We start from the raw sequence: 14,850 nt of genomic DNA, 5'->3' as shown, positions 1-14,850 counted from the left end.
GAGCAGGGAAGGTACTTGGGAAAAGTCTCCACTGATGAGTACTTAAATCAAAGTTAGATACTGTAAAAATAATTGAGTTTCAAGAAGATGATCACATTCCACTCTCTGGTACTGCACAAAAGGTCGAAACAGAAGGAAGGACTTTTCTGTTGTAGTATGTGAAGAAAACTTCTCAGCTAATGTTCAGAACAGAGCTGCTCTTTTGGAAGCACTTCAGCTGATCTTGGTGGTTGGATAATCTCACTTCTCCATCAGTGAGACTGTGGTTTCTATTCCAGCTATTTACATTTGTTCAGCAGCTTCACAGTGAAGGCCTTCAAGGCTCTGGAATTGCTCACAGGAGAGTTTGCCATCCAAGGATAAGCATTTCCATGCTGCCTCTTCACTGCTTTGAAGTAACATATGAGGCATCTCTGCTTTTAATTTTGGGAGTGTTTTTAGTGAGGGAGGCCTGATGGAATTAATTAGGGAAGACAAGTGCAGCGTGGTTCCCTTTCAACGGATTGCTATCAAAGTTTTCATTATATTCCAAAGCACTTTGACTGGAAGTGCATTCCAACACAATTTACTCACTTTGCTCACTTGAGCAGCTGCCTTTTTGTGTAGCCTTGTTCATCCTGGAACTTGTGACCCTTCCCAGCAATGTGGTTTTCTTCTTCGAGCTTCACCCCTGAAGCCTGTTTAGTTGTTGACTGGTAGATTTAAAGCAAGAAAAGAGATAGTGGATCTTTCACCTTCCATATATGAGATCAAAACTAACCCTGGGGGCACAGCAGAGACCTGTTTAAACTCTTCTGGATACCTGGGCACTTTGGCTGCTGCCACTCTTGCCACTGAGAAGCTTTCTGGAACAGTCTCAGGAGCCCTGGAACCCCTGTGCAAATGAACTGCTCTCAGCATCCCTGAGGTGTGAGTGGATGGCAGCCTCCCTGCTGCCATGGGAAACCACCTGCCTGCTGCCCTGCCTTCCCAACACCTCGGGAATGACACTCATCTCCAGGCACGTGGGAGTTGCAGCGGTGGAAAAGCATTTTTAGTGACTGTTTGTGCAGCTCCTGCTGCAGCTGCTTGTCTGAGAAACTGGAATTTGTTTTCCATAGCAGCAGGAGTCAGGGCAGGCCCTTTGTGCCACCTCAGGATCCCTTGGGATGCTGCAGAGGCTGCAGCAGCAGCTGCCCTCCCTCTTGCCATTTCTGTCTTTGGAGTGGAACACAAGAGCATCTGTTCTGGCACGTCCAGGATGGAAATTTATTTCTTTTTCCAGCTTGCTTTATTCCCCTAAGAAAACTCCTTGCCATGGAGGGCAGTTTGGGTTCTTGGCTTAAACAGCAGACTACAGAGCTAGTGAAAAAAGGGAGCTGTTCAACAGTATGAGGTGGGGGGGTGAAATCTTGGTGAGTATCTGCTCAATGTCATGGAAAGGAGTGTCATGAACAACTCAGCTTTCTGATGTGAAACTGTAGCTAAGAAGTGAAGTGATTAGCACACACAGGAATATCACAGGGTGTGTTACTCCTGTGTCAAAGCGGGAATTGCTGTTGGGAATGGAGCTTGGCTCACGTGGGTCAATGCTCCCAGATGGATCTTCACAAGGGGACAAGGATGGGAAGTGAAGAGCAAAGCTATTGTGAAGGTAAAGCTCAGTTTATGCCAAAAAAAATTATGTAGGTGACAGAAAATGAGGTATTTCCAGTAAGAGTTCATAATTTGATGGGAAAAAGGACTAATGATACCCAGTGACTGCAGCATATTGATCTAAATGAGCTTAGACCAGACCTTTTTTTCACCTGGTGAGGGTTATTAACCTTACCTGCAGTTACAAGGCCAGTTACAGTGTTGGAATGTAATCCAGTTAATTTAGGCTTTCTCCATGCTGCATGCTCACAGCAGCTATGTTAAACTGTCAGACCATGTGTGAATTTGCTTCTGTCCCTACCCCAAGCCTTGTCTTTCTTCTTCTTTTCTGCTTCTTTTAATATAAAAGTAAACCTGCTGTGTCCCTTGGCAGCATTCCCACTAACAGAAATAGTAGAGAACACTGTCTAAAGGATGCTCTCTCCACTGAGCACAGGGCCCCAGTGGAAAAGAATATTCTCTCAGCCTTTTCTGTCCCAGTGCTGCTCTCCCCATGAGGGAGCTGGGCAATCTGTATTTCTGCTCCTGGGATCTTTCTCCTGTTTGTCACAGCTGATGCCAGATTTTAGTTTCTCCATGCAAAGATGATTCTGGACATCTCTCAGTGCACCTCATTGCCTTCAAAATACCACTGATGGGTCTGAAAGGAAAATGCAAGTCACACCATCTCCAGGTTGGCAACACAGCCTCTTTCTTTCTTTTTAAACAGAAGCATTTTTGGTGGTGCTGTGCTCATTCATTCCCAGGTGTATCCACTGCCACATGAATAACACCTGGCACTCTTTTTTCCCCTGACACAGCTGCTTTCCATCTGTTGCTGGGTTGGAAAGTGAGTCAGTTTTTGATGGGAGCTGAAGGCTGGGGCAGCTGAATTTGTTTGAGCAGCGCCTCAGAGTGAACAGAGGGATGGTACTTGTGTCATTACAGGTTGTTCTGACGACCTGTCCCTGGCAGCTGCCACAGCTGAGCTGCTCCTGGTTACCTGAGGAATGTTTCCCTGGCAGATGGCTTTAGGAGGGTCACACTGTCGGGGTGTTCCATGAAGTGCTCGTGTCCTCTCAGGCTGAACATCCCGTTCAGAGCGTGTCTGCCGTGTCTCACAGGGGGAGGTGGTTCCCTGATGTAAGAGCTTCCTCCTGGACCTGTAATGCTGAGCTCAGACCTTCTGCCACTCACAGTGATGACTGTCCCTCTGGGCAAGAACGTGTGGCCTTTCCACGCAGCAGCAGAGCAGCCCAGGTGATGAATTCTCACTCCACACCGTTTCCAGGTAAGATTTTTTTTGCTCCCTCAGTCAGAGATAGACAAGTTGTGGCTTTGGTTACTTTAATCCTCTGCTGGCACCTGGCAGAGATAAACATGACTTTTATACCCTGTTGCTTTTGGGAGGTAGGTGGGATGCTGCTCTGAACCTGCCTGCATTGCTCTCCAAAAATTTCATGTTAATTGGATGAATGTTCTTATTTTAGAGCTGCCTATATTATTTTGTATTCTGCTGATGGGTGATCCCTGTAACCAGCTGGGCTGTAATGGCCCAGGCTGGCAGCTTTTCAGCACTGCTCCCTTGCAGTCCCTGGAGGCAGTGGGGGCTCAGGGACTGGTAAGAACCAAGCATTCCCAAAGAGGATTCAGTTCAGGGATGTGTTCCTGAGAAGGAAATATGTTGCTCCACCCCTTTTGCCTGCTGATACCTTTTCCACGGGAAAGCCCTGCTGTGTTTTGTTGAGGAAGCATCTGTCAGGAATTGCCTGCTCCTTTTTCTAGGTCACCTGCCTTCATGGAGCATGTCCTGTCTTGACTGCAGTGTGTTCTTCAGGCTTCAGACACATTTCTGAGCCAAATGCAAGTGAGAACAATGTGTGTCTCACCTTGTTTTTCTGTCCTGTGTGCTGTGATCATTCCTGCTTGCCTAACACCTGGAACAGAGGCCACCAATATCATTTCATAACTCAGTCAAAAGGGGTATGGGCTAAGGATTTTATAAAACGGTTTAGAATTTAATGCTTTTCAAAAGATGTGATGAGAATATTGCCTTGGACCAAAAAAAAAAAAGAAGTATTTGAGTAGATTGAAAAGACTTTTTTTCTTATTGATAATTAAAAAGGAACATGCAGATGTTTAAAGCTGTTTTAAGAGGTCACAGGAGCAAACAAATGAGAAAACAGCTTTGCTTTTCCTCAGACTTTCTTCTGTATTGGCAAGCAGTACTTCTTGGTCCCAGGGTCCTTTTTCTGCCACTGGGAGAACAGATCATGTGTGGATATTAAAAAGTAGTAATTTTTTAATACTCTTTAATAAAGTACATCGAGAAGGATGTATCCTGGAAGCAGCTTGGGCACATTAGTGAACTTAAGGGTGACCTGGGAGGGCTAAAGGAGAAGCAGGAAGGAGGATGAGGAGCTGGAATATCTTGCTGGCAGGTATCTAACTCTTCAGTATTTTGTACTGCAGGGAAGGGGAGGAAAGGAGTGAGGCTGAAAATGGCAGTTTCCAAAAATGAGAGAGCAAGAGAGAAATGCTGGGGGCCTAAAGTGGTGTGATGGGAGAGAAAAGCAGAAGGAACTGCTGTGAAGAGAGGCTGTGAGCCATGTTCCAAAGGAAACTGGATGCAGGAATTGTTGCAGCTGAGTGGTGTGAGGGCTCCTGTGGTGTGTCTGGCTGGCTGAGGGGAGGCAGCAATGCCCTTGGCTGCACTGCAGTATGTTCCTCCCAGGCTGAGTGACAGATCGAGTTCACAGGCGTGACAGACACGCTCTGACACAGGGGGTTTATTGACTGAGAGTCAGGCTAGGAAGGGTGTTTGAATATGCCACCAAGTCCTGAAAGAATCCCTTCCCAACCTCCTGAAGTAAAAACAACCTGAGGACACAAAGTGTGTCTGAGCAGCGTGACAAGCCTTCTTTATTGCTCCCTGCTCAGTGGCAGGACTGAGATCTCCCCCGCAGTGAGTCCCAGCGCTGCAGGCAGTGACACATCCCTGTCCCCCCTCCCAGTGCCCACACTGATGGCTTTGCAGCCTTGGCAGCTGAACTCTGACCCAGCAGGCACAAAGGACTGTCAGCCTGGATCAGCAGCACCTCAAACATCCTTTCATCTGGCTCTTGCCCTGCCCAGACTGCCTCTGTGCTGCTCTCCCTGCAGAGGGATGGTACCATTCCATCAGTACAACGAGACCAGCTCTCCAGGCAAGCCACAGACTTTGGCCTCAGGGTAAGAGGCACTGCTCCTTTCAGGGTCTTTCCCTGTTGGAAGTGCAGTCCTTGTTGCAGCAGCTCCTGTCACCTTTGCATCATGTGGGTTCTTCTAATACACCTTTGTGTAGGTTTTGCTCTTTCCCTCTCTACCACCAGATAGCTCTGTTCTCTCTCCCTTGGGATGAGAGCAACTGGTGGGGAAAATGGTGCCTCTACAGATATTTTCAGTTGCTCAGATGTATCAACAGAGTAGAAGCCCATTTACCATTTGCCAAAAAAAAAAAACAAACCAAACCTGGGTGTTTTATATGAAACTGGAAGATTGAATGGGAAGAGAGACAGAAGAAGGGGAGAGCATACAAGCAGTGGCTTTTCTTCTTCTTTTTGATAGCTCTCCCAGATCCATATAAAGATGATGTCACTGTCCCTTTATTTTTCCTGGAAAGACTGTGTTTTTGATATCCATCCAAGATGGGAAAAATGGAGGAAAAAGGGACAAAGGTGCCATGGGCTCACTGTCAGCTGATCACAGCAAGTTTGATGCTTTGGAACTAAGAATTTTATTGTGCATTTACTGCAAGTCATGGGATCTCAGAGGAGACCCAGTGCACGTGGGACTGTCTGAGGGTGATCAGATCAGACGTGGCTTTGGAGGCCAGTGGATCTGAGTTTCAGAGTGCCATCAGGGTGCTGCTGTCCTCACTGGGACACAGCCTTTGCCTCCAGTGGCTTTGGAGGCTTTTCTACGGAGCTTTCATGGTTCTGGTAGAATCTCAGACTTGGTGAAGCCCTGCCTAAGCCTGGGCACTCTGCTGCCTAACCCACTCACGGATCAGCTGGTGAGCAATGGCCTGTTTGGGAGGGAACCAGGGTAAAGAACTCCCATCATCTTGTTTTGAAGATCTGGGCTCTCTCTTGAGGCCCTCCACGATTTCCTCCAGGCCAAACCAACGGGCTTCCTCCAGTTCCAGGCTGTCCATACTGATCTGGAAAGAATTCAAGAGCACCAGTCCCTCAAATCAGCTTTAAATGTGGGCAGAGGTACCTTGCTTGCTCCTGTACCCACAAAGATCCTGTGCTGGAATGCCCAGAGTGCTTTATCCGTGCCTGAGGACATTACTGTCCACCAGTGCTTTGTTGCCTTGGTTTCCCAGGGAACCACTGTTCCATCATGGCATTGGCCTGTGGAGTGGGTGGGCTCCAGGTCCTTTGGTGGGCAAAGGATCCTGACTGAGCCTGCAAAGCACCAGTGGCTGAGCACAGGAATTAACGGGGCAGAATCTGATTGTCCTATGGCAGATGTGATGTTAACACTAGAGAGAACCTCCTCTGCAAAACTGGGTGCTGGACTTGTATGTGTACAGTGACCTTGCAAAATCTGCCACGTCTCCACAGAAAACAGGATTATTTTGAACTTCGTTCTTCACTTGTAGGGAAAGCTGCATTTAGAGAGGATGTGCTGCTCTCCTCCTAACTAAATTCCGTGGACCGAAGGAGACTTTGCAGTGGAATGCCTCGGGGAGCCCGGGCTCGCTCACCTCAGCCCGCTGTGCTCCCACCAGGGCGTGGCAGCCCAGCATCAGGGAGCCGCTGGGGAAGGGCCAGTGCTGGGACGCCGAGTACCGGAGCGACTCCACCTCCAGCCCCACCTCCTCTGCCACCTCCCGCCGCACCGCCTCCTCCACGGTTTCACCTGCCAGCAACCAAAGGGAGGTAAGAACGGCCCGGCCCCCGGGCAGCAAGGAAAACTGCTCATTTCCCAGGGGTTCCAGCCCCTGTGCTGACCTGGAAACGCTCGTCAGCAGGATGCTCCATTAAACTCATCAACTCATCCCGTAAACACAGCTACCAGAGAATTTTTTTGGCCCTGTCTACATACAGGACACCTCAACATCTCCCCTTTTAAGCCATTTTCCCTCCTGTAACGAGAGGTCTGTAGTCTTCTTGCAGAGCCAGACTGCACTAACCACAAAATGGACTAAAAAAGTATCAGAGCTTCCAACCTGGGGAGTTTAAAACTTATGTTTACCAGCAGAGACTACAGCAACTGGAGGGACACCTCCCACTAGACCAGGCTGTCCAACCCCCATCCAATCTGGCCTTGGGCGCTTCCAGGGATGGGGACACACATCAGCTCCCTGAACAGGTGTTCCCACAGCCTGCAAGCCCAAGGCCACTGCCCTGCCTCGGGGCCCACCTTACCCAGGTCACAGAAGCCCGAGAGCGCCGTGAACATGCCCAGGGGGAAGGAGGGCTGGCGGGCCAGGAGGCAGCGGCTGCCGTCGGACACCAGGGTGATGACCACTGGAGACACCTGCCAAGGGCAGCAGAGAGTAAAGCCACTTCACACCCAACAGGTAAGTGGAAATTGTTGCCTTTCCTGGCTGGTTGAGGGCCACTGGATGAACACTAAAGACAAAGCACCCAGCCACACACAAAGCCCTCCCTGCTGCTCGCCGAGTGCCCTCTGTGCCACCCAGAGTCCCTTGTGTTCCTTCCCTCTGCTGTCCAGGTGCTCACCTGGGGGTAGTAGGTGATTCCACTGGCCTGGCAGACACGCTTGCTGCCAGCTGGGTTTTTCTGAGTGGGCTGCCCAGTTTTGCTACAGTACTGGTGGGAATCGTGCCACCGGAGAAGGGACTGGGCCTGCAAACATAGGAGAGAAACACAAACTTTATTTATACCTGTTGCAAAGAGATGATGACTCAGAGCAGTCTCCCTGGATAATGTTTTGCATGCAATCATGGGGGTGAACTCTGATTGTCTCTGAAAGCCTCAGAAAGGTAAATGAAGTGTGGGCACTGCTTTGAAAAATGGCAGATTTCTGCATTCGATGTTTCCTGCTTCCAAATTTGAGTATGTTTGAGGCAGGTGGGGAAGAGTTTTGGGATATAATGGGAGCTGTAATGGGAACTGGACTATTCTAAAGAGTCTCCAGCCCTGAATGTCTTCTTAAAAACATCCCAAGCATCACAAACAGTATAGAGCAGGAAAGGAAACATGAGCTATTTCTCCTTATGGGTCAGGACCGCTGATTTTCACACACAGGGCTTCCAAACAGAGGCCATCTGCAGAGTAACAGCTTACAAATGAGTAGTTTTAAAAGAGCAGCTCTGAGAGAAGCTGTGTGAGTTTGTTTGTGACATTCAGTTTGCCCATATTACAGAAATCTAGTGCCATATAATTGTTGAGCTGAGGACAAACTGGGATTGCTGGGACTGCTGCTAACACCAGCACATTTCACACTGAACATACAGCAGGTGGATGCTAAATGGCATAAATTGCTGCAAGTCATTTTTAAGTCTGTTTTTCTTTCCACTGCATCTTGCTTTTGGGATCACAAATGTGGGAAAACTGGTGTAATTTATAGCGTGTCTGTACCCAGGTCCCTGAAAGTGTACAGCAGGTATTTCCACAACATGTATTAAATCATAAAACAACATGGGAGGCAAGGAGAAGGGTTGATGTTGGAGATCACAGCTACTTGAAGGAAGAAGTCCAGTCTAATACCAAAGCCAGCAGAGGAGAATCCTTCCCATCCACCACAAAGAGAGCCTTTCGGAGGTCAGTAAACGATCCCTGCAGTTCAGACTCAATCACTGATTTCTCCAAGGCCCCTGCTAATAATAAAAAATAGAAACAACAACAAAATCTTTGATCTCACAAATTTCAGGTTTTATCCCAACTTTCCACCCTTCATTGTTCCGGTGTACAATTTCTGGAAGTCGCCACGGAAGTGACACCACATCAGGGGTAACATTCCCAAATGTTCAGTGGCTGCCAACAGCCCACCTTCCCTGCCACACACACAGGCACAGGAACAGCAGTGCAGTCCATGGCTGTGACCTGCCTCACTCACACCAGCCCCTGCAGAGCCCCCCCGGAGCAGGAATTCCGAGCCTCAGCCCAGCCCTCCGTGGCAGTACGTGTCCATCCCAGGAACAGGAATGCTGCCTCAGCAGCACCTTCCGCTCAGTGCATCCCACTGATGCTGGCACAGATGGAAGAGGAGTTATCCCAACCTAAATCCAGGGCAAAGTGTGGTATGTGCTCATCTGAACAGCCGACCAGCACCGACTCCTCCATCCACTGCTCGGCCTCGGGGGATTTCTCCAGGATCCGTCGCATCTCTAAACAGCAGGGAAAGGGGAGAGAAAGCTGGGGTCAAAGCAAATCCATACAGCTGGGATGCCCTCTGGATCTTCGAGGCACAGGCAATCTTGGCTCATGGCCCACGTGAGAGAAGGGACCAGACAAGGTCAGTGGTTCTGTCCTACACCAGCCAATACCTTCCTCTCGAAGAAAACTTTTCCTGCCTCACACAAAAAAACCTTTGTCAGTCAGACCTTGCTTGTTTTCCTTTCTCTTCACAAGGCATAATCCCAAATGTTTAAAACTGATCATCTCAAAACAGATCAGGTTGATACCACATGTGTGTGAAGAGCATGAGCTTGTGTCCACATGCCAAGGTCTTAACTCTAAACAGTCTCTGGTTGTTAACAAACAGAGAGCTGTACACAGCAGGATGTTCCTGCACAGCTCCATGGATTTCCATCCCCTGTATCAGGGCTTGCTTGCAAATGTATCTGCTTCTTTTCAGCTGTGTGATCCAGGAGGGGTTTCTTTCCTTACTTACCTGCTGCACTGAGCTGTGGCACCAAGTATTTCTTCCCAGCTTTCTGCAGGAAAGGCGAGAGATTGTGAAAGAGGCAGAAAGTTCCTGAGGTCTTGGCTTGTCTACAAAGACTGTCATCTTCCTTTAGCTTATTTAAGTATCTGCAGTGAGAAAATGATTGGGAAGGTGAATTCAAGATCAGGTTGAGATTATCAGTGTTATGCTTATTTGGATGCATTGACTTTGCACAGAACAGGGAGGCTGAGTGGACAGAACAAATTTAAGTATTCCACATGCTTTGAGGGTTTTGACAGCTGAGTCACTCTTGGGTGGGCTGCAGCCTCCAGGGAAGGCTGCGTGGCAGAAAACACTGCAGTTCTTACTACCACAGGAACAGCCTCAAGTCTTGGATATCTGAGAAGATCAGTAACCCAGTCTCTCAGTCCAAAAGGTCTGTTTAAAGACATGATCATTTCTGTGCAGGAAACCTTGATCTTCCCTTTTATCCCCCAGTCTGGATGGCTCCAAGTGCTGCTTGGCCAGGCTATTGTGCACATCACATGTTGGAGACAGTTCCCATCAGGCTACAAACACTCCTGCTGGGTACATTCTGCCTGTCACACTGGTGTGAGGGGTAAAGACCAAGCTGAAATCTTAGGGCTTAGAGTGAGGTAGGGCTGTTTGTGACAGTGGGCACGAGTGCCACGCTCTGGTCTTCTCCCAGAGAAGAACCAGACGAGACCTTACCTCATTTTTCTAACATAGGTGGAGTGTAACCTGCAGAGGAGAGAGGAAGCTCTTCTGTGCAGTGCTTGATAAACTGCAGCCATAGCCAACACCTACAGTGGGGGTCTCAGCCTAAAAGGAGAAGCATAAAATGCAATGCAGCAGCCCTACAAAGTTAAGTTTGATTTAAAAGGTGCAATAACCAGGTAAATCTCCATCTCCAGAGTCCACAGAATCTGCTTTCTAAATTTACCACTTTGGTTTCAGTCTCCAGTCACACATCAAACCCAGTTTCGGGCCATTTTTAAGGCTGTTTAAAGCTACCTGGGTTTGTTTCCACCCATGAGTGTGCACAGGTCTTACAGAACTTGCTGTAAGCCTGGATTCAACGTTCCTGTCCCAAACCCCTGTGTCCCTGGGGAAAAGGGCTGCTCTCTTGTTTGCTTCCTACCCAGTTGTAATGGCCTCGATCCAACCACACATCCCATTGCAGCACACAGTGGATCTGTGGGAAAGGCACGGATGCCAGAAGGGAACGAGAGGCAAAATATCAGCTGCAGAAGAGAATTCCCTGAGTTTAGACCGGAGACAGCAGTTGCAGCTGAACTGGATCATCTCCAGCTATGGACGTTTTTTGTGCCAAAGGATCCTGCCACATTTGCAGTTGCAGACTTCAGCTTGACCTCGGCTTCAGGATGTCAGGAAATAGCAGAAACTCTACCATCTCTGAGCCAAAACTGGACTGTGATCCACAGTCCTTAATGATTACCCCAGATAGTTCACTTTCCAGCTGTGGAACTCGAAGCCCTTTAAGGAGGAAGTTACGTTCGCTTCGATTTACAGACGCAGAAAGTGCCAGGGAGGAGTCTGAGAGCCTTTCTTTCAGCAAAGGTCAGTGATGGCTCCCTGTGTGCACATGGAGACTTTGCCTTGTGGCTTCGGACATCTCTGCCCCGGATCCCTCCTTCCCACCGTGTCAGCTGACAGGGATGATCCCTCGGGAGACAGGGGACCCTGTTTGGGAAGCCACTGGGCTGAGGCAGCCGCTGCGAGGACGGCGACTGTCACAGACCGTGTGTGACAGGGTCTGGGCAGTGACAGCCGTGTGTGAGAGGGTTTGGGCAGTGACAGCCGTGTGTGACAGGGTTTGGGGAGTGACAGCCGTGTGTGACAGGGTCTGGGCAGTGACAGCCGTGTGTGACAGGGTTTGGGCAGTGACAGCCGTGTGTGACAGGGTTTGGGCAGTGACAGCCGTGTGTGACAGGGTCCGGGCAGTGACAGCCGTGTGTGACAGGGTTTGGGGAGTGACAGCCGTGTGTGACAGGGTTTGGGCAGTGACAGCCGTGTGTGACAGGGTCTGGGCAGTGACAGCCGTGTCTCTGCCACTCCTCCACCCCCGCGTCTCCCGCAGCGTGAATTCCCGGCGCGGCAGCAGCGCTGGATGCAGGAGCTCCGCACTTTGCTCTGGAACGAGCGGCACGATGGGGACATGGGGAGCACCTCGTCCGCAGAACTGCCCTCGTTTAACCCCTCCCTCCCTGGGAATCACCATGCCAGGCTTGGAATCACAGAACCAGTCAGGCTGGAAGAGGTCGTCGAGCCCAGCCTTTGACTGCCCACCACCTCCTCAACTAGGAATCACCGGGAATCCTTCAGCTTAACCCTGGAAGCGGGCTGGGAGCAGACCGGTCTGACGGAGGTGTCCCCGCTCCGGACACGGCACAGCCCGCGGGGCTGGGCTGGGAGCTGCCCCGGCCGGACGGAGCGGGGCTGTGGCCGCCCTTCCCCAGGGATTCCCCACTCACTGCAACCCGTGTCCGGCAGCAGGGATCGCCCGGGAAGGTGCCGGGCTTTGGCCAGCAGCGGGGATCGGCTGGGAACGTCCCGGGGCTCACCCTCCCTCCGCCGAGCGGCTCTTACTGGGCCGGTCCCTCTTCCCGCACTGGGAGCGCTGGGAAATGTAGTTCTGCACAGCCGAGGGCTGGCGCTCCGCTCCGGGGCTGGAATCACTTCTGCAGTTCGCCAGGCTGCCGAGAGGAAACTCCCTCTATTTTTTTTTTATTTTTTTTACCCCGCACCTGCTTCATTCCATCAGCAATCCTGCATTTGGCCGAACAGGAGTTACTGTGACAACAGGGCTTATGCAATAATTTGAGCTGTTCTTAGCACAGGAGTTTGGATCCCGCGAGTATTTTTTTTTTTTTTCCAATTCCAGGCTTCTCCGGGTTGTGTATCCATAACATAAGAGCACTGTTCAAAGTTAAGGACCATATGTCCTCAAACAGGGAAACGTGCCAGGGGCCGTATAAATCCAAAGGCTGGAGCTGTTCAGTGTTCCAGCACCCAGAGCCACAGCTGGGTTTGTCAGCGAATTTCTCTGATCAGAGAGTGTGCTGTGCCAAGGCACATGTCAGAATAATGACAGATTATTTTCATTCCTTTATAAGTGAACAAACAGATTCCTCTCAAGTACTGAAAACATTATTCTGGGCTGGAACCTACGTGGCTATATTTAGCACAAAGAGAATTTTATAAACATATGAAAGTAAATGTTTTCAGGGCAGCCTTTTGCTTTTTGGTCATGAATTGAGCCGTTCTAATCGAGAATTCACGTCACGTAGTTTGAGAGCGTGGCTTGTAAAAATAACAAACAAAATATGCAAGGAAACAGGACTCTTAGCAGAATTACTTACAAGTTTAGGTTTAATTATGCCTCACTGCTATTTGTGTGCTTCCTGAGACAGAGCAAGCCAGATCTTATTAATCCACTGGGCTAATTGGATTAATGGACAAAACACATCTTCCCTTAATAAGATAAAGGATTGAAATATAATCTCTAAGGGAAGTATCCACCCTGCTGTTAAAACAAACTAACAGATTTATTGACCCTGACTGGCCCCAGAACTGGGTCTTGGAGAAGAGCTGGTTTTAGAGGGAAGCAGCTGGAGGAGGTACTTTGGACCTCAGATCTTGGGACAGCCTCTCAACCCTGTTCAGCCCCAAGCAGGCAGTGTCTTGGTGAGTGTGGCCTGTCCCAGGAAGGATTAAAAGCCAGAGCTCTCCACTGCAGTGTCAAGCCTCCTCTGAGGGCAGGGCAGCCTGTAGTTGGTCCATGAGAGAAAACACATTGATAAGCCCAATCATGTACACCTGGCCTGTGTGCTGGGGCAAGATATGCAGGGAAAATGGGATTAGAGTCACTTCTGCTGCTGGGCTGAGCAGTGGGAAGCCAAGCAGCCTGGGAGAGATTCCTTGTGCCTTCTCCAAGGGTCTGTATGTTTATTGCCCTGTTAAATATTTCTGCAGCACATAAGCAGGGGACATGATTTTGAAACAGAGGCTTTCTTGTCATTCATTCACCTGATCATTTAATTTAAGGAGCACAAATACCAGTTGTTGCTTTGGCACTGAGTTGTTTCTTTGTAAGTATTTTTGGGCTCTGAGTTGTGTGAATTGCACCTATAAACTGCATGTACTAATCCCCTGCAGACACTGCACTCCATGCCAGGAGCAATCCTGGGAGTGAAGGGAAGGCCTGGCCACACAAATGCATCCCTGAGACTTCTGTAGCTTCTAATTTGAGCTTTGGCAGGTCCCCAGAAGAAGTGAATCCCAGAGACTCTCCTGATGCTAGAAGAGCAAACAAAAGGAGCAGGCAAAGAGGACACAAGCAGCAAGAAATGCTTGCCATCTCCTACAAGATTGCAAACCAGGTAAATCTTTGGTCCTGTGTTGCTAAGATTATTATTTTTTTTAATCTGGGTTTGTAAAATACTCATATTGGGATTAAGCGTTGGTAAAAGATTTTTTTTTCAAGCCAAAAAAGTGGCTGGAAAATGTAATTATAGGCTAATAATAGTTATACTACTAATCTCAATTTTTCTCTCTGTTTTGTGTCTTTCCAGCTGCCCCCAATAAGCAGAAATAAGCATTAGAATTGCTAACAGCTGGCCCTTGTAAAACAACTGTTAATTGCCCTAAATATATGAAACTAGCAAATTCACATTGAAAACTCATGGTCAAGCCACAGGAAACCTCTTGGCAAAAAAAGACTTCTTTTTTTTTTTTTTTTAGGACGAGCCTAAGGAAAGACAAACCACTTCTTTAAAGAGAAAGTTAACGAGTAGTCTTCCCCTCTGTCATTAAACTGGCAAACTAAGCCAGCCTGGCTTCTCTCTGAAGTTAGATTTGTGTATGCCACATATATGATGGGCTCCTATGGTTTCTCTCACTCAGGGTGGGGACCTTGAAAGAAAGAAACTGCCTCATTTGATCTGCTGATTACATCCTGTGCTCCTGAGCCCTGGACAGGGGGAGAGGGGACACTTGAACATCCAAGTGGCATTTTCCTGGGATTTGTTTCAGGTCACGTATGAGTTCTGTCTTTTCCTCTCCCTTGGTGCTGCTGTTGGTAATGGAATATCCTCAAACTCTGGGGGCTGACTTGCCCTGCACAAAATAACTGGTGGCAGAACGTTGACTGCAGGTGATGGCTTTGTTTTGGGAGCAGACTGGTGGGAAACTAGATCTCTCTGCAAAGGGTGAAACCTCAGCTGTGGATACACCTTAAAAAAAAAAAAAAAGCTAAGCTTTTTGAGCTAATGGGTTGACATAAAACTGATAAAAAGTCATTGATATGACTCACCTGTGTCTTAAAATTGCCTGCAGTTCACAGCCTGT

General features: G+C 48.8%; 1 protein-coding gene across 5 annotated transcripts; it reads right to left on the bottom strand.

Annotated features, from left to right (window-relative positions):
* Positions 1-952: 952 nt before the first annotated feature.
* Positions 953-12,164, bottom strand: NUDT13 (nudix hydrolase 13). Of its 5 annotated transcripts, none has more exons than XM_064662127.1 (9): positions 11,976-12,159; positions 10,192-10,302; positions 9,466-9,605; positions 8,852-8,959; positions 8,340-8,449; positions 7,350-7,475; positions 7,032-7,143; positions 6,368-6,522; positions 953-2,979 (listed from the first exon to the last, which is right to left on the bottom strand). In XM_064662127.1, exons 2-9 carry the CDS (start codon positions 10,272-10,274, stop codon positions 2,962-2,964), a joined length of 852 nt encoding a protein of 283 aa, XP_064518197.1. In that variant the 5' UTR covers positions 10,275-10,302; positions 11,976-12,159; the 3' UTR covers positions 953-2,961. The 5 variants fall into 5 exon arrangements, with proteins under 5 accessions (XP_064518197.1, XP_064518196.1, XP_064518193.1 ...); XM_064662126.1 differs by lacking the exon at positions 953-2,979 and adding an exon at positions 4,515-5,815 and having other exon boundaries at positions 8,340-8,446; positions 11,976-12,164; XM_064662123.1 differs by lacking the exon at positions 953-2,979 and adding an exon at positions 4,515-5,815.
* Between the last annotated feature and the right edge of the window lie 2,686 nt (positions 12,165-14,850).

The sequence above is a fragment of the Pseudopipra pipra genome, chromosome 8 (genome assembly GCF_036250125.1).
Source record: "Pseudopipra pipra isolate bDixPip1 chromosome 8, bDixPip1.hap1, whole genome shotgun sequence".
Taxonomy (NCBI): Eukaryota; Metazoa; Chordata; class Aves; order Passeriformes; family Pipridae; genus Pseudopipra; species Pseudopipra pipra.
Note: the sequence above shows the minus strand (reverse complement) of the source record. Positions and strands in the feature narration are given on the sequence as shown.